This window comes from Vulpes vulpes, chromosome 6 (assembly GCF_048418805.1).
Source record: "Vulpes vulpes isolate BD-2025 chromosome 6, VulVul3, whole genome shotgun sequence".
NCBI classification, from domain to species: domain Eukaryota; kingdom Metazoa; phylum Chordata; class Mammalia; order Carnivora; family Canidae; genus Vulpes; species Vulpes vulpes.
In genome coordinates, this window is record NC_132785.1 from 94,015,185 (window position 1) to 94,034,879 (window position 19,695).

General features: G+C 37.7%; 2 protein-coding genes across 5 annotated transcripts in view; one reads left to right on the forward strand and one right to left on the reverse strand.

Annotated features, from left to right (window-relative positions):
- The window catches only part of EXOC5 (exocyst complex component 5), a 58,766-nt gene extending 48,441 nt beyond the window's left edge, over positions 1 to 10,325 (reverse strand). The window contains exon 1 of the mRNA XM_026000622.2: positions 10,024 to 10,325. Within this exon, the coding sequence (XP_025856407.1) occupies positions 10,024 to 10,050 (27 nt within the window). The 5' untranslated portion in view covers positions 10,051 to 10,325. The remainder of the gene's footprint in view (positions 1 to 10,023) is intronic.
- AP5M1 (adaptor related protein complex 5 subunit mu 1) overlaps positions 10,302 to 19,695 on the forward strand; it is a 51,918-nt gene continuing 42,524 nt past the window's right edge. For 3 of the 4 annotated variants that reach the window (XR_012002191.1, XR_012002190.1, XR_012002192.1), the window contains exons 1-2: positions 10,302 to 10,798; positions 16,634 to 17,279. Coding sequence is in view for 1 of the 4 variants with exons in the window: in XM_026000623.2 (XP_025856408.1) it covers positions 10,725 to 10,798; positions 16,634 to 17,279 (720 nt within the window). In the remaining 3 variants the exon portion in view is untranslated. The remainder of the gene's footprint in view (positions 10,799 to 16,633; positions 17,280 to 19,695) is intronic. The other variant, XM_026000623.2, reaches the window with a different exon arrangement.

A 19,695-nucleotide genomic window follows, 5' to 3' on the forward strand; every position in this document is an offset into this window, starting at 1 on the left:
GACATCTAGGAAGAAGAGCACGTCAATAACATTCAGATAGATGGAGGAAAAGGACTGAACAAAAGAGGCAAAGCAGGAGGGACCAGTAGAAGGAGGAGGAAAAATCAGGAGAGAACAGTGTCCTGGAAGCAAAGTGCAGGTTTTATCCTCAAAGGTAATCAAATTATCAAGAGTTTAAGATGCATCAGCTACTGCTCTCAGTGGAATGAAAGTTCCAAAAAAGCAAAACAAAACAAAACTCTTTCTGCTTATAAAATTAAATAAATCCCAATAATTTGCTAAAACTTACCCTTGCTGCAAAGGCATTTACAATAAGAAAAATAGCCAAATTAACAGATTTTAAGACTTCCAAATGACCAAGCCACCCCAAAGGATTCTCAAAGATACCTAGATACCTGTGAACAATTCTACTCCAAATCTTAGAATTTCACAAACCTGACAAAGTTATATCCTTAACCTTCTATTTTACTATAGTAATCAGAAGCAAAAATTGCTCCAACAAAACAAAAACCTCAGAAATATGCACTATAGACTAAAATACCATATTAAGTTCAATTTTACATAATTGATTATTGTATTGGTCTGTTAAACTGATTTCGTTTGGGGTTTTTTGTTTTGTTTTTTTTACAAATGCTACTGATTGTAAGGAAAACATGGGGTTTGTGGTCATTTCTATTAAAAGTTAAGACATTAAGCCCTTGACCAGAAACATATATCCCTAATTTAACACTGTTTCTTTGAGAAAACTAAACCTTTATATTTTCTTATGGCATCTTTCCCAAAAATAGATCCAATGAAATGTGTTACAACCACCCATAAGCTCAATAAAACTAGTATTTTCCCCTAGCCTACATAAATAAAATAAAATAAAATAAAATAAAATAAAATAAAATAAAATAAAATAAAATAAGGCTCAGAGGATTTCAGAAAGAAGTATTTGTGTCCTATTAAACCAACTAACCCATAGGTTCAAATACTACCTAAAGTATTTTGCTTAAATTTACTGTGCATACCACTGCCAAACTCATTTTTAAAACACTGCTTTTTAGTCAGAAACTTCCTTATGCAATTCCTAAACTATCAAGTTCATAACCTTACATCTATCCTTTAAGGTTCTTATCTTACACTACCTATCCTTTTTTTTTTTTTACTTCCAAAATGAATAGCCACACTACCATCAGCCTATCCGACTCATCTCTTCACATCTATGCTACTTCTGGTTCTTTACCTATAGCCAGGTAACTCATCCCACAAGGATACTCTTTCTCTTTTAACAATCTGAGCACCTTTATATATTTACTCAAAGCCCAGCTCAATTCCTATTTCCTCCTTGATGAGTTTCTTCCCTACATGACCTATACTGATTTCTTCACTCTTAAGCCCCTACAAAGCCCCTACAAAGCTTAAAAATTCAAATCTCAACACAGAATATATTATTGTCATTTATTGTCTTATAATAACTTTTGTTAAGTTTTACTCTTTTCCACACTTAAATTGAAACCAAAGGCAGTGTCTGTCATACATTTCCCTTGCTTTCCAACTGTGGTCAGTAAAATAATGTTGAGTACCACAATAAGAAGTCAAACACTTGCAAGTTGGGGCCATGACCAAATCCCCTGCAGAGGATCTTGAAAATCAAGCCTTGATCCATATATCCAAAACCAAAAAGGGAGTACTACTACCACCACCACCCCGTCTCCAAAAATAAAGACCTGGCATTCTCAATTCTGGAAAATTCAAAATTTTAATGAAAACCAAATACGAAACTTATGCAATTTTGGCACTGAATTAAGTGAGTTTTATTACATTTAGCCTCTCCTTTTTAACCTCATTTGATTTGGTTTTCATGAAACTATGTGTTTTAAGGGGGATTAAATAGACGAATTACATTTACTGAGTATTTAAAGCACTACAAATATTTTCATTTTGTGTCAGGCTGGTAAAGTGGAAAGGTAAGAAGATAAAGCACATTAGGACATTTAAATACAACTAAGGTAAACTTTGCAAAAGTAAGTTTGAAAATTACCTGCAACACTATGAGATGAATAGTTTTACTTTTTTAAAGTCGATTTTAACATTCAATCTTGAAGAGGATGCCAGCTCTTTAAACTATCATAAAATTAGCCAATTAATCATATTAGGATTGTTTTGAAGATGATTAAATGGTGGTATTTTAGAATTTTATGAAGTATTTTAGATTCTCTCATGCAAAAATCTCTTTAGAACATCTCACTTCTGACAGTAAAGTAGTATTTGACAGTAAAATACCGGATATTTATACCAGTCAAGAGAATCACAGAATTAGTTTGAAAGTTGCCCAGGGGCAACTAGGGTGCCTTGGTGGCTCAGTAGGTTAAGCGTCTGACTCATCTCAGGGTCTTGGGATCAAGCTCTACCTCAGGCTCTGTGCTCAGCCTGGCAGAGTCGGCTTGATCCTCTCCCTCTGCTCCTCCACCTACTCATACTCTCTTTCCCGCTCTAAAATAAATAAAATCTTAAAAAAAAATTTTACAGCTAGAATGGTCATTAAATAACAACTTACTCTAGTCCCTTCATCTCATTTTTATACATAACTAAGGCAATGACATTTAAGTCTTGTCAAAATATTAAACCAAAAAAAAAAAAAAATTAAACCAGTATTCTAATCAGAAATTTTTCTTTCTTAAAATTATACAAAAGATCATGAAAATTATCACCTAAAGTATCTAACAAAATCTTACATTAGCATTTCAAATCAAATTAAATATATTTACAAATTTACACATTAAAAATTTTTACAGACATCTAATAAATACCTCTGGGATGAAATTAAGCAAATGGATCCAAGGAATCGTTTACTTTAAAAAAAACTTTATTAAAAATTTATTCATGTTAGAGTGAACGTGAGTTTGGGGGCGGTGGGCAAGAATCCCAAGCAGACTCCCTGCTGAGCACATAGCCTGCCACCCCCAAGCTGAAATCAAGAGTTGGATACTCAATTGACTAAGCCACCTAGGCGCCCCAGAATCATTCACTTTTTTGATTCATTATATCCTTAGTAACCAAAGATGTATATATATGATATAATTAACTACATTCTGTTATCACTATTTTCATATTTCAATTGTAAGGAAAGAAAGTAGCATCAGAAAAGTTAGCACACATTTTTAAAATATACATAAACTTTTAAACTACATACCACTCAACTCCTGAGCACACCAGGGACTGAGTATTTTACACTAAGTATACACGCACAGTCAATAATCTTCAACTTAAAGATTTGTTCATTTCAAAAGTTCACTACCAAGTTGGTTTGACCAGAGAATTCAGAATACAAAATACTTAAATGTAAACCCATTACTCTTTAAGCATCTTGCTCTACCTGCACCACTCTGAGAGTGGTAGAAGCCAACTAATTATTAGTGTAGATAAGGAGTTGATCAGCCCCTGTTGCAATCATCTACTGCTATATAACAACCACTCCAATACATTAGTGGATTAAAATAACAATGATGATTACTTTTTTACAAATCTGCTATTTGGATGTGTAGAAATCTCCTCTCTGTTCCATGTCACATCTGCTGAAACAGTTCAACTTGGAACAAAAAGACCTACTTTCAAGCTAACAAGTTGATGTTAACTTAGGCTGGGAGTTCAGTCAGCAGAAAGCCTTGATTCTCCCAATGGGCTATGGAGCACAGTGCTGGATTCTAAGAGGGGGAACCAAAAGGTGAAGCATGTCGCTTTTATGACCTAACCTTGGAAATCACATAAGCTGTACTTTTAATAATTATAGTCCTAAATTTAAGAAGGGAGCGTGGACCCTATCTCTTTATGGGAAGAATGTCAGTATCACATTAGAGGATACCAGATCTGTGGTCATCCTGGAAAAACACAACCTTCCATAGCGCCTTTTTGTAATTCTCTCCAATTGTAATCTCTCCTCCCTCCAGGATTATTTCCTATTAGTCTCCTTGGAAGGCTTTTTCTCCCTGACCTATTCTCAATCTAGTCCTCTTCTCAATCCACTTATGAATATTAACTTTAAAAAGCTACTACTCTTCTAATAGCATTCTCCTAAGCAGTTTTAATTTCATCCACTCATTTAATCTTCAAAGCAACCCTTTAAGGTAGGTAGTTACTATCCCCATTTTACAGATAAAAAGTAGGTACAAAAAGGTTAGGTAACTTCTCAAAGATTACAAAATAGTAAGGGACAAAGTTTAAGAGATGTCATCCATATTCCCAGTCTTAAACTGCACCCACAAAGGATGACAATTCCCATGATAATTTCTATCTTTAGCTGTGGTCTTTTCCTGAGTTACTAATTCATATTTCCAACTGCCTTCTCAACTTTCTCACCAGGATGTCTTACTAAAAATTTAAAATATAGTTTTTAAAACATGAAAACATTATTCCTTTCCCCTGAAAGGGTCCTTCCTATTTTCTCTGTCATAGTTACTAAATCACCACCTACTTTCCCAACTTTATAAATTTGGAATTAACTCCTCAGTAACCAAATTCTTTAGATCCTTCTTAAAAATGTCTTCCCAAATTTCCTGTCTTTTCTGTTCCCACTGAATTAGGTCAGAATTTTACCTGCCTAGATTAATGAATCAATAGACAATTCTGTACTACCTTCCAAATGACAAGAACTATGCCAGGTAGGGTATGCCCATATTTTCCCAACTAACAATCTCTTCCCCACTGAAGATCATAGCAACATTAAAATTATTTGCCTCTCCACTCCTCCCTCCCCCCCCCAAAGTCATGTCAGCCCCCATAAGCATTACTGTAAGTCTCTCAAAGATTCTCCCAGACGACCTCTGTGGTCCCAATGCCTTGCTTTCAGCCACCACTCCACATGCCTACAACACGCTTACATAGGCCCTATCTCTTCTCAGTATTTCCTGACCACCTCACCTTAAAAATTAGTCACTTCTGTCTCTGTCTTGGAACACCTTTCTGCTTAAAAGTTTCTACTCATCCATCATTAACCAATTTATACGTCATTACTTTATGAAAACTTTCCTAATTATCCCACGAAGAGCTTCTGTACTCGTATTACACTGTATCATCTGTTAACATATATCTCCTTATGAAACCATAGTAAGAAATGTATATTTTAAGAAAAATATATTTTAGTCTTTGTACTCAACTCCTAAAACCTTTGTTTTTTCCTAAGTGATAAATGTACTAGGAACATCTTTTATTCTACTATTTGGTCTTTGACACTGGTTCCTGACACAGAGCTCCTAAAACCCTTGTAATTTCCTAAGTGATGTGGTTTGATAGAACATTTTACATGGAGCTCCTATATCGTAATTTCCTGAGTATCAAAAGTGTCCTTTGTTCTACTAAAGCAACAAGGCTCCTGGATGGGGGCTGGTCACCAGAAAGATCAAGCATAATCAGAAGTCCCTCTACTCCTGGATTAACTCAGTTAATAACTGATTATTTCTATTTGACGAAGCCTCCATTAAAAAAAAAAATTCCCTGAACCCCATGGGGTTCAGAAAGCCTCCAGGTTGCTGAATAGATCAAGATGCTGGGAGGGTGATGCACTGAGGAAAGGCCTGTAAGTGCTACACTCTTTCCCCTCATACTTTGCCCTTGACATCTCTTCCATCTGGTTGCTCCTGAGTCATATCCACTATAATAAACCAGTAATCTAATTAGTAAACTGCCTGAGTTTTGTGAGCTGTTCAAGCAAATTATTGAACCTAAGGAAGGGGTCATGAGAACTCTAACTTATAGCTAGTTTGTCAGAAGCACAGGTGACAACCTGGACTGCAACTGGTACCTGAAGTGTGGGTATACTTCTTGTACTGAGCCCTTAACTTGTGGGATCTGATGCTAACTCCAGATAGACAGTGTCAGAATTGAATTGAATTGTAGAACACTCAGTGTCCGCTGGAAAACTTAACTGAAATGTTGTAGGTAAAATCCCCACACACCTGGTGTCAGAAATGAAGTACTGAGACTAGTGGTAGAGTGCTGAGAGAACAGAGTTCTTTTCCTTTCGTTCTTCCAACTAGATTTTTAACTTAATCCATCTTTTAACTCCAGTACTTGAGATGACTTCTATCCTAGTACTCAATAAATGTTAGGTGAATGAACATATTTTCTCAAATACATGATAATTAATTAATTGGTAGCCAGGTTCCACACACAATTATCTAACAGCTAATATGGCTAAAACAAGTAGCCTTTCAGCAACTAGAAAGTAAAAGGATGGTCCTTACTTGTAGACTTCATGTTTGTTCATATATATTTAGCTAGTTAATTGAATAGCACTCTTTTTTTCAGTAACTGTTTAAATACTTCCGTAACTTAGTTTGAAAATCTAAGAAATATAAATATATTTGTGTGCAAAAATGTGTTCTTGGCTATTTAAATTCTAATCTGGAAGCCAAACACCCATTGTTACCATAGTCAAATTATCTGACCTCAAATACAATTATCAAAGTGCCTATAATTACAGGAAAGAAAATATTCAAATTCCTAATCCTGGTATTTAGGACCTCCACAATTAAACTCCAATTTACCTTTCATGCCATTCCTCTTCTTCATGCATGCTGTACTCCAGCCAAAGTGGAACTCTTCCCTTGCCTCAAGGATCTATACTTACCTCCTTTTATGTCTTAGATTTTAATGTCTGCTTTATTAGAAAGTCCCTCCACCCACTTGCACTAACTCAAATCTTAAGATGCTTTATATATCATTCAAATACCACCTCCTAATCCTTCCCACTTCTAGACGTAATCTTTCCATCCTCTCAACTCATATAAAGCGTCAAAGATAAAGTGCTATAATTTTATTTCAAGTGTACACAGTTATGTATCTTTACTCTCCCCATATTTAATAATAAGGGCAGGTTCTATAGGTAACTCAACATTGTCCAAAATATGTTCCATGGAATTCACTAAATTAAGCAGTTGAAAAAAGAAGTCTCATGGTCAACTAGTTTGGGAAATACACTTCTCAGAAACTTTAATATACTAAAGTATGTTTTAACTCTCTAACAAAACAAACAATGCCCACTTCCAAAAATTATTTAGCCTCTAAACCATATTGGTTTTTTTGTAGCACATCTCATAGGATTACTTATTCTATGGCATGCCTTTGAGACACGCAGCCTCATTAATCTTGGCACCTTATTTTGAACTTAATAGGTACTCAACAAATATTTGTTGAATGAATGGGTAATTGACCCTGGTTAACAAAGAACTCTACCATAAAGGCAGCCTGCCCAAAAAGGAGACTTCAAGAATGACAGGAGAGAAAAATATCAAGTGAAAGAGAAGTATAATGTCCTTAGTCGTGCAGTAAAGAGACAAATATCTGTGACAACAGAAGAATTTATTACCCCAGCCACTTTTTATATGCAGAGAACATAATTTTATATGTAAGGAACATAATCTAAACCACACAGGAATGCCTGTTTACAATGTCCACCCTGAGATAATAATTTAGAAACACGGGAGATAGAAACTTCCAGAAAATTTGTCAACAAGGGTTGAAACTCTGAAGGTATTCTGGTCAATCTCCGGGATATATACGATTAAAATAACTGCATCATCTGTTATTAAATCATTTCTGCCAAATGAAGAAATATCTTGGAGTTTGATTTTGTTGTATGAGGGTGTTTACATTATAAAAGGAAGTCTCATAGATTCAACAATAAGATTTTTAAAGAAATAGATTTAACGGTTATGAAACTTCATGGACTCAAAACATAATTTTGTATTAATTTAACCTCTTCTTCCATGTGGAAATGAAAGCAGAATTCAACTTAGCAGTGCATTAAAATCAGGATGTATAAACACAAAATATCCTGAGTACATCCTGACCTCTGTTTCCTACAGTTCTCCAGCTGTGACTAAAAAAAGGGAAGAGAAAAAGACACTTCCTGACATGTCCTACAATCTGGATCCTATGGTAGTAGCAACAGGAAATGGCAGCAATGACTGAATGAGGTTATGTTTTTTGTTTTCCTCCTCACTCTAAAGCAAAGAGACCAATTTCTCACTTAGGGATGAAAACTTATCCAAGAATAGTCCCCTGTAGGCTGAAAAGATAATTACATTTCTTAATTGTAACTATTTACATTTAATTGTAACTTTTATTGTAATATGCTTTTAATTTTGATGAAGCTACAAAAAAGGTCACATGAATTAGGATCTATAAGCATGTTTAAGGCTGCCCTATGAACCCTTTGGCCATAGGACTAGTATGCCTATGCCATCACTGATCAGTTAAGTGAGTATTTCCAGCTATACATAACGAGTCACTCAGGTTAAACCCTAATATGGTTCACCTACTTCACTAAATATTGTAACACTAGAAAGCAAATATATATATATATGTCAAGAAATATATTTGTTTGCATTTTTCTATCTCTTCTTTTTTATCCTAGGGGTAAGGAGGGCAGAAATCATATATATTTTCAATTAAATAGGTGACTCGTGAACAAACATTAAAGAAAAAAAGACATAATATGCTTGGAGACACAAGTGGGAATGTCAAGCAGGATTCATTAAGTCACAAGTTAATGCCTTGGGAACCATATAAGAAAATGATAGTTTTCTATTAATAGCTGGCCACACATTTCATTTAGTAAATTAAAGATTGCAACTTCATAAACCGTTTTCTACCTTTATAAGATGTGAAAGATAAAACAAGGAACTATAGAACTACTTAGTATCTTGCTCAGGAACACAGCTTTTAACAAAAGAATGTCTCCCTGCTCCTGCATCAATCAATAAACAGATGGCACAATTTTGGAATTAGGCAAATTAATACAATACACCTCCAAAATACCTGAGAACATACAATTAATATTTCCGAATTCTTTCTTGTAATTATAATCCTTCACTCAAAAATTATGTATTAGTTGTTATAGCAATAGTATATGAAATTCCTCCCCAAAAAAGCATTATCTACCCAAGAACTGACAGGAACCCAAAATCTAAGTAACAGTAACAAATGAAAAGTTCCCAATTGTTGCAAAAACTGTGACATTCAAATTTTAAGCCAAAAAAACCTGCTGACTCTTAAGCAGAAAAAGAATCCAATTTTCACTTGTGGAGAAATTCTCAGTTGTCAACTGTACTCTTAATTATTACTTAGCCTTTTTGTTACTCAATTTGAAACACAAGCACACACAAAAAGGGCCTTTGCTTTCTTTTTCTTCACGTTTGTTTTCATTTCTCTCACAAAAAGAGACCCTTCATATTTCATTGTCTGGTGGTCCAAGCAGAATTTTCCTGTTCTATTTATCTCAATCGCCACAGCTTCGTCTTACATGGAATTTCGCTAAGTTAAATTTTAAGTTGGAGAGAGTGAAAAACGCTCAAGGAAAACACATTAGAATGCTCATTGTCTCAGGCGCTAAGGATTCTTTATAGCTTGCAGTGACGTGGGTCTTAAAATCCATTTAAATTCCCGGAGACCCGAACAAAAATGTTAATTAACCAGTTTCACCTCCCCCTTCAGTCTGAAGACTGAAGTAGGCCTTTATTGTCCTAAAAAAAAAAACAACACTTCAGCTCCTTTGAACGTAAGGGGAAACTGGCAGGCACCTGAGTGCCACTTGTCACGTTTACCAAGAAAATGATTTTAATTACTCGTAGTCGTCCCGGTCTCAGGTGGCCCCCTCAGAATATTACGCGAAGATCCAAGCGATGAGACGGGGCTCGCCCAACCTGGGGCTGCCGGCTCCTCGCTCCGCGCCCTGAGTCAGCCCTTCCCACTCCTCTCATTCCGAGTCCACCTTCCAACCCCTAAACCTCCGAGGCCCCCCTCCTCCCTGCGGACTCCAGCCTCGGCGCCCTGCCCACCTCCCCACCCGAGCGCCCCCCGCCACCCCTCCCCCACTTCACGCTCCGCCCGCGCCGCCACCGGAGCCGCCACCCCACCCCCCGCCCGCCGCCCCGCCGCCCGCCGCACCTTTCCTCCCCGGGCCGCGGCCGCTCCTCCGCCCGCCCAGCTCGCTGCCCGCGCCCGGGGCCTGCCACTCCCCGAAGAGCCGCAGGGTCTCACCTCGAAGAGCTCGGCCGTCGTAGCCATCCCGGCCGGCTGAGAAGCTCGCCTCGCGCTGGAAGCCGTCTCCTCTTCACATGCTGCGCCTCAGCGGCGCCGCGCACAGGTCCCCGCTCGGCTCGTCAGCCCTGGCTCCGGGCCGCCGCGGGCTCCCCCACTCCCCACAGAGCCCAGGCGGCGCGGGAGGGCGGCCATGAAGCGAAGCCGCAGACGCCTGTCAGCTGCCTCCCGGCGCCGCCCGCGCCGCTCCCATTGTCACCGCCTCGTACGCCGGAAGTGGAGCTGCGCGCGCCCTGTTGGCTGTCGGGAGGGGCCGAGGAGGGAACCCAGCAGCCGGCGAACCGCAGAGAGACTGGTGGCTGGGGCGGGCGAGGAACCCTGACCCTTGCGGGCCACCGTCCCGGAAGTGGGCCTTAGAGGAAGAAAGGACCGGATTGCTGAGGAGGAATGCTTCTCGAGATTCTGGGTGAGGATTCGCAGGACTTTTGTGGCATGTGTTGACAGGAGGGCCTCGGAGGTTTGAGTCACGTCAGCTGAACGAGCCTGCGTCTCTGCTGAGCCCAGCCTGTCTGTGGCGGGCCAGAAGGTGGCACAGGTTGGGTGAGCCTAGGATCTTTCGGCAGGCGCCCGTCTGAGAAAGCCGGCCTGCGCCTTTTATCCGTGGCGACCTGAGAGAGGAGTTGATGCGTTAGTGGCTCATCATGGCCCAGCGGGCAGTGTGGCTTATAAGCCACGAGCCGGGAGCTCCACTTGGCGGCACCGTCAGATTCTCCAGGTAAAGGCAGTTTGAATTCTCAGGGGTGATGGATCGGATGGGTGTTTGATGTACTGTGGTTTTGGGGGTGTCTTTGTCCGCCACTTTGAGCGAGTTACCTAACCTCTTTCATCTGTTAAACGGAGATCTTAGCACTGCTACTTAATAGTGTTGTGAGAATTAAATGAGTTGATGTTTGACGCATCCTAAGCATCATGTGCTTTTCAGTGTTAGTATTACTATCTTTTAAAAAAATATATGTTTTTTATTTCTTTATTTGACAGAGCGCGAGCACAAGCAGGGGAAGCGGCAGGCAGAGGGCGAGGGAGAATCAGGCGCTCTGCTGAGCAGAGGCCCCCAAGTCGCGGGTCTGGATCCCAGGACCCTGGGATCATGACCTGAGCGGAAGGCAAAACCCTTAATGGACTGAGCCACCCAGGCGCCCCAGTATTACTGTGCCTTTAATTAACTCCACTTGCTTAGTAATTGAGGTAGAGATGACCAGAGGAAGAGAAGGAAACTTACTGCGCACTAAACATGTTTCAAATTTTTATGCTTTCGTTAATAAAGATCACTCAAGGACTTTTTTAGCTCATTCTTCCAGAAAATCTTTGCTGAGCAGTGAAAGACCCGTCATTTTCGTATTGTGTTTTCACTGTTAGGAACTTTCAGATGGGTTACTTTGTTTTTTATTTTATTTTTTTAAATTTTTCATTTACTTATGATAGTCACACGGAGAGAGAGAGAGGCAGAGACACAGCCAGAGGGAGAAACAGGCTCCATGCACCGGGAGCCCGACGTGGGATTCGATCCCGGGTCTCCAGGATCGCGCCCTGGGCCAAAGGCAGGCGCCAAACCGCTGCGCCACCCAGGGATCCCAGATGGGTTACTTTGAAACTGCTAATTGTTGAAGGAAATCAGAAAAGTACAAAAAATTAAATCGTATTGACTTTTTCTTAGAATGGTGTAAGCTGCTGATCTGGCTCCACTGTTAGAATTTGCCGCAAATTCTTTCAAAATTGTCCTGGGATGAGAATTATACGGTAACTCATTATAAAATGCAAGTGGCAGTTCTGTAATCTGTATCACCTTTTATTCTTAGTGGCTATTGACAGTTCTTTCTTGCCAACATATTTATTTATTCTTCCCTGACTAAAGCTCTGTAGGGAGGAGGGATAGCTCTGTATTGAGATAAAGGCAGATAAAGAGGAGTGTGATTTTGAATGAAACTGGTTGACAGTGTGGATATGGAAGATTTCCTCTTCACAACCTAAACATTTTTTGTTACTGAGGTTATCAGAATTAAAGTTTACCCTTTCTCCCAGTTTACCTGGCTTACTTTGTTATTATCGTAGCTCAAGGAAGGAATTTAATACTATCGTTTAGTATGGTTCAGGAGACCCATTGGTTTATCCAAGGTACTTATGGAGTCCTTTGAGTATTTTTTTTTTTTTTTTTGCCTTTCTCTTCCTCCTCACAGGTAACTCTTTGTTTGTTGCTGTCCCTTTATTTGTGTGTCTATGCATTTTTAAAATTACGCAATTAAGTGTGTGCTACAAACTTCATTTTTCTTTTCTTATATTTGCCAGACTTCTCAGCACTATTTTTAAGAAACATCCATGTTACTTTGTGTTCATCCAGAGCAGCACTGTTCAATAGAATTTTCTGCAATGATGGACATGAGAAATGTTACAAATCTTTGCTGTTTACAATTGTAGCCACTAGCCACATGTAGCTATTTTGATTTTGAAATGTGGCTATTATAACAGGAACTCAATCTTGTTTAATTTTAATTTGTTTAAATAGTCACGTGTGGCTCCTTTTTTGGACGGTGCAGATCTAGGCCATTGCTCTGTTGTACTCCATGGTTTACATTCTTCATGTTTTTACCTGTCCTTTTACCCTGGTGATGATACGCCAGGTTGCCTCCAACTCAGCCTTCAGAATAGTGATGCACCAGATACCCTATCTATGCTGATTTTAACTAAATATTGCCAAATAATTAGCTCTTGAGAATAGTTTCTCCAGTCGATACTCTTCTCATTAGCAGTGAGCAAAGGTTCCTATATCTCCATTCTTTCCTGACCTTTATTCCATTTTTTGTCAATAGTCCTATAAAGGATATCTTATTTTCATTTGCATTTCTCTGTAGCAATGCTTGTTAGCCTTTTGTATTTCTCTGGGTAGCAATAATTGTAAACTCTTTGGATTGCTTGTACATATCCTTGTCCATTTTATCTTTGAGATTTGCCTTTTGTCTGTTTTCATGTTAATTTTCTCCTGAAAATTAATTCATTGTGTATTGTGTATTCATTGTATATTCTTGAAACTAGACCTTTGTCATTTTTAGCTACTACAGATATTTTCTCTTATTTTGTAATTTTCAACTTTATGTACCTTGGTTAAACAAACCAGATTTTACTACAAAGTAGTTAGTACTTTGGGGTTTTTGTTGAAGTCATACTCTACCCTTATTTCCCAAGGCTATCTTACTTTATCTTCTTTTAACTTTATCATTTTATTTGTCATGTTTAGGTCTTTAATCCATCTTCAGATGTGGTGCTAATAAAGGCATGCCATTATATTTTTCTCTATAGTATTGTTGTAGGAACTAGTTAGGGGCACTTGGAGCTAGACCAGGAAAGATAAGGAAAAGGTCCCAGGGTAGCTCCTACCCATCCCAAGAAAACAGATAAGACAGTAAAAACAGAAAAACCTGGCTCCCTAGCTCTAAAATGTTAGGGAATATCCCCTTTAATGGCTACTAAGTAATCAGAGAAATCTCAGGCGTAGATATGGAGGAAATACTAACTAGAAAGAAGGGAACACCTTATTTGTACTCATGATATTTACCAAAAAAAAAATCTTGTTAGAAGTCCACCACACTTGTTCTAAATATAGATACATATTTACAAATCCACCCTGATATTGACAAGAAATTTACCAAGTTCCCTGGGCAGCTTTCTATAAAAAGACCATACAAGCCCTCAAGTGGCAACTCTGTGTAGACTCCTCTGCCTTTTGAGTGCTTTCTCTATTATTTCTGCTTAATAAATTTCTTTGTCTTTGCTTCCTCTCTGTAGTCTGGAAATTCATTCTTCTACTCTGTGAGATAAGAACCAAGCTCTCCCGTTATCAGTATAGGCCAGTTTTCCTGTATGATTAATGCATTTTTTCAGTATATTTTTTTTTCATTGACTTTGGGGACTATTGATGGTTGATTATGTCTCTCTTACAAATGCTGGTCTGTTTCAGTTCGATTTTATTTGCCTGTTCTTGGGTCAGTACCATATTTGTATTTGTACAAATTTGTATTTGTATCTGTATCTGTGGCTTTGTAACTTACCTTAATATCTTTCGGAGATGAGATTTTCTTTTACTACTTATAAAAATAAGTTCCTGGGGGCAGCCTAGGTGGCTCAGCGGTTTAGCGCCGCCTTCAGCCCAGGGTGTGATCTTGGAGCCCTGGGATCAAGTCCCCTGTCAGGCTCCCTGCATGGAGCCTGCTCCTCCCTCTGCCTGTGTCTGTGCCTCTCTCTCTGTGTGTCTCTCATGAATAAATAGATTTAATAAAATAAAATAAAATAAATAAGTTCCTGGAAGAACTTAGGGTTGTTTTCAGTTTTTTTTTTTCTCATTGTACCCAGGAGATTTCAGAAGAATTCAGATAGGTTTGGGTGAGCTTTTCAGCATCTCTGGGAGGCAGCAAGTTACGTTCAGATAACTTATAGTCACTTACTGATTCTGAATCATTAAAGAAATTTAGTTATGTTTTTTTACTTTCCGTTTTCTGACCTCTTGGGCCTGGTGTAAGTACTAAAAGTATATTTTAGTACATGTATACTCTGGCATATTATCCACACATATGCCAAAGACTAATGGCCCTCATTTAAGATTTTTATTTTATTTTTATTTTTTTAAAGATTTTATTTATTTATTCATGATACAGAGAGATAGGCAGAAGGCAGGCCAAAGGCAGGCGCTAAACGTCTGAGCCACCCAGGGATCCCCTCATTTAAGATTTTTAAAAGCAGATGATCTTTCCTGCATGTAACTACATTTTCCAAAACAAAACTTTGTCTAGATTTTGATTGAGAAGTTTGCTGTCTAGATATATAGTAATCGTATCAGCTGAAGTATGACTTAAGTTATTTTACCCCATAATTGTAGGGCCAAGGTTTGAGTCCTGTTTTAGAAAAGGTCTAGAATAAATCTGAAATGATACGTTGAATCATCCAACAATATTTATTGAGCATATATCAAGATATTATATACAGTCACATGTAAACTTCTTATCTTTACATCCAACATTGAGATTCTTACACTTTATTTTTTTTTAAGATTTTTTATTTATTCATTTATGATAGAGAGACAGAGAGAGAGACAGGCAGAGGGAGAAGCAGGCTCCATGCCGGGAGCCCGACGTGGGACTCGATCCTGGGACTCCAGGATCATGCCCTGGGCCAAAGGCAGGCGCCAAACCGCTGAGCCATCCAGGGATCCCCGATTCTTACACTTTAGAAGGACTTTAATTATCTTCTAGATAACCAAAGGATAAGACAGTGGGCTAGAGTTTAGTCCAAAGTTCTCAACTCTTCTTATCCAAAGACCCAGAGAAAGAAATAGCATTCAGCTGCTAAGTCATTAATAAAGGGCTACCTGATTCTTTTCCTTTCTCAGCTGAGCAAGTATATCAGAATATGCGTGAGGTTCACTAATATAACTTTGAATACATTCCTATTTTTCTTTTTAAAAATTATTAGTAAACATCAATATCTTATTAGGGGTTGTAATGAAAAAAAATTATTTTGGCCAGGTGTGGTTTTTTTGATCCTTGAAGACAATTTCTGATATATTCTTTAGATACCCTTTTATTTTACAGTAAGAAAACAGACTTGAGAAGTTAGATGACTTACACAGAAGTTATTTTAAACTAAGAAAATGTGACTAACATTTTGTGCATGAGTAAAAGCATCTCCTAGTCTTTTTCCTCAAAAGTTAAATTAGTAATTTACTGTTCAGTCTAGGGCCATAGAGATAAATAGTTTTATTATTAAAATGTTCTTACATTTTAAGGAGTTGGCAAGAAGACTCAAGAGTATTTGTTATTCAGTATTAGTTGAGTAGAATAAATTATTTCTTTTACATTTGTATCATCTCAACTAGTGAATCCAAAATTATGGCAGGTTAAATTGAACCATTTCTTTTGATTCTGCTCTACTAAGATGGAATCAGGGGAAAAAAAGTACTTCTAGATGCCAAAAATGTGTCCAAATATACATTCCTGGCTTACCAAGCAGGAACCTGAGCAGCGAAGAAACTAGAATTTTGAATTTTAATGATGTGCTCCACTTATTTAAAAAATTAACTAAATTGAGTTATTTTCAGGTTCCTAGGTGGCTTAGTTGGTTAAACATCTGCTTTCTGCTCAGGTCATGATCCCAGGGTCCTGAGATCAAGCCCTGCATTGGGCTCCCTGCTCAGCAGGGAGCCTGGTTCTTCCTCCCTGCTTCTCCCTCTGCCATTCTCCCTTCTGGTGCTTTCTCTCTTTCTCAAGTAAATAAAATCAAACACTTTTTTAAAGTTAATTATTTTCAGTAATAAATAATAACATCATAATTTGAGATAATATACCAAGTATATAACAGTTACTACAGTAGAAATTAACATGTAATACGTTTTTTTTTTTGGTTGTGGTTTTTGTGGATGTATGTTTCGCATTTGTTGTTTTGTTATTGTTAGCTTTGTGTTTTGGATTTGTTTCGTTTTTTTGTTTTGTTTTGTTTTGTTTTTTAATTTTTCTATTTTTATTTTCCTTGGAAGAACCTTTACAATACTTTTGTTTCCATAATACAGACGCTATCCAACTGTTGAAAAACGAGCCAAAGTCTTCAATGGAGCAAGTTATATGCCTATTCCTGAAGATGGTCCCTTTATGAAAGCACTACTCTTTGAACTTAGATTATTGGATGATGATAAGGACTTCATAGAAAGCCGTGATAGCTGTTCACACATCAATAAAACATCTGTCTATGGACTCCTCATAGGAGGTGGAGAACTCTGGCCAGTTGTTGCGTTTCTGAAGAATAACATGATATATGCTTGTGTTCCACTAGTTGAACAAACTTTATCCCCTCACCCACCATTAATTAGCATTAGTGGAATTTCACAAGGCTTTGAACTTCTTTTTGGGATACAGGATTTTCTTTACTTGGGTCAAAAAAATGACACTGAAATAAATACAAAATTGAACCAACTGCCTGATTTGCTTCTACAAGCTTGTCCATTTGGAACTTTGTTAGATGCCAACTTACAGAATTCATTGGATAGTATTAATTTTGCTTCTGTGACACATCCACAAAAACAGCCAGCCTGGAAAGTTGGAACATACAAAGGAAAACCACAAGTTTCTATTTCTATCACTGAAAAGGTAAAATCCATGCAATATGATAAACAGGATATAGCAGATACATGGCAGGTCGTTGGAGCTGTCACTTGCAAGGTGAGATTTTCTCTGGTACTTGTTTTATCATACCATTTAACACCTTGGAGAAAAGTAGAATTTTCTAACTTTATTTTACATTGTTATATGACGTTCTTGGTTCTTATCATAAACAGCAGTCATTAAACATTAGATTCATATGAAATTTTGTAACATTACCATTTTGCATTCCTTATGACTTGTATTAGTTATATAAAGCTGCATAATGAATTGCTACACTATCCCCAAAGTAAACATTTATTATCCTTACAGTATTCTGTGGGTTAAGAATTCAAGAGCAGTTTAACTGGGAACTTCTAGTATAGAGTCTATCATGAGATTATAGTCAAGATTACAGTTAGAGTTCTAGTCACCTGAAGGTTTTATTGGGGCTGGAAAATCTACTGGCAAGGTGGGTCACTCACATGGATAGCAAGTTGGTGCTGGTTGTTGGTGGGAGGGCTCAGTTCCTTTCCATGTGGGCTTCTCAGTAGGCTTTTCAAGAATATCCTCACAACTTGATGACTAGCTTCTAGATCAAATGTTGAAAGAGAAAGAGAAGGTACAGGTAGAAGCTATTATTCTTTTTATTACTTTGGCTGAGATCAGATAGCATCACTTTCACCACTTTTTGTTCATTAGAAGCAGGTCACTAAGTTCAGTCCACATTCAAGGGGACTAGAATTAGGCTTCACCTTATGAAAAGAGTAATGTCAAGAATTCGTGAAAAATATTTTAAAACCGTCATCTTTTCCATTTTCTCTAACGGTGAAATTGACAAATCGTGGACTTAATATCTAAAACCATTTTGAAGGGCTCTTACATTATTTAAACAAGTTGGTAGGTCAATATAGGCTTCTCTGGTTTAAGGTTAGAAAATAGGAAATGACAATAGGAGTAACTATAATTAGAAGTGATAAGTGCCATTTTGAATAATAGTCAAAAAAGCCCTGTGTAATTTCTACAAGTTTATATCAGTAATCTTAGATGTCTTTATTTTTCTGATATCCTTTTTTCTCTACACTTGTGAATATAAAATTTTTAATCAGACGTGTTGAGTGGCTGTGTGCAAATGCTATAGATAAAAGTAGATTTTAAGAACAGAAAATTAGAACAGTCCTGGCAGACAAATTGGGTCTTTCTTTTCCTCTTTAACTTTAAAGTAACTTATGAGTTTATGTGTCTGTTTTAAACTAACTTCTATCATGATCAAAAATACATTCCAGTTACTAACTTATTAAAGATAACTATTGTAAATGATGGGGTGACTGGGTGACTCCGTCAGTTAAACGTCTGACTCTTGATTTTGGCTTAGGTCACCATCTAAGGTTTGTAAGATTGAAGCCCATGTCAGGCTCCACACTGGGCATGGAGCCTGCTTAAGATTCTCTCGCTCCCTCATCTGCCTCTCTGTAATTAAAAAAAAAAAAAAAGAACTATTATAAATGGCTCTAAAATCCATCATAAAAGTGGATTATGTCATTTATAAATCTTAATGTAGGTGAATCCTTTCCCATAATTCTGTAAAATAAAAGGAAAATTCACCATTTTTGTTTTCTTATTCTGTGGCATATATAGGGAATATGTTATATATAATTTGCTAGTAATTAATATGGTATTTAAATATCTCAGCTCATTGATAGGCTGACCCTAGTTTATTGCTTATGGAAATTTTGGATTGGTTTCTATACAAATTATCATGATGGAGAATCTTCTTTAAAAAACTTCTAAAGGGATCCCTGGGTGGCACAGCGGTTTGGCGCCTGCCTTTGGCCCAGGGCGCGATCCTGGAGACCCGGGATTGAATCCCACATCAGGCTCCCGGTGCATGGAGCCTGCTTCTCCCTCCGCCTGTGTCTCTGCCTCTCTCTCTCTCTCTGTGACTATCATAAAAAAAAAAAAAAATTAAAAAATTAAAAAAAAAAAATAAAAAACTTCTAAAAATAAAAAGGGGGAGTGTGCCTTAATCCATGCACTAAATTTTTTTTTTAAGATTTTATTTATTTTTGAGAGAGCATAAGTGGGGTGGGGCAAGAGGGAGAGGAAGAAGCAGACTCCTCACTGAGCAGGGAGCTCAAAGTGGGGCTCAATTCCAGGATCCTGGGATCATGACCTGAACTGAAGGTAAATGCTTAACCAACTGAGCCATCCAGGTTCCCCAGTTCTTTAAACTTGCATATAAATAGTACATCTTTTAGCCAAACCTAGTACATCTTTTAGCCAAACATTTTTTTAAAAAGTTCTTCAGGGGCCTCATTGGTTGTCTGCCTTTGGCTCAGGTTGTGATCCCAGTGTCAGGATCGAGTCCTGCTGCCTATGTCTCTGCCTCTCTCTCTGTGCCTCTCATGAATAAATATACAAAATCTTAAAAAAAAATTATTCAGGGGCTTATTATTTAAAGTTTTATTATAAAGTCTATTATAAATGGAAATAATTA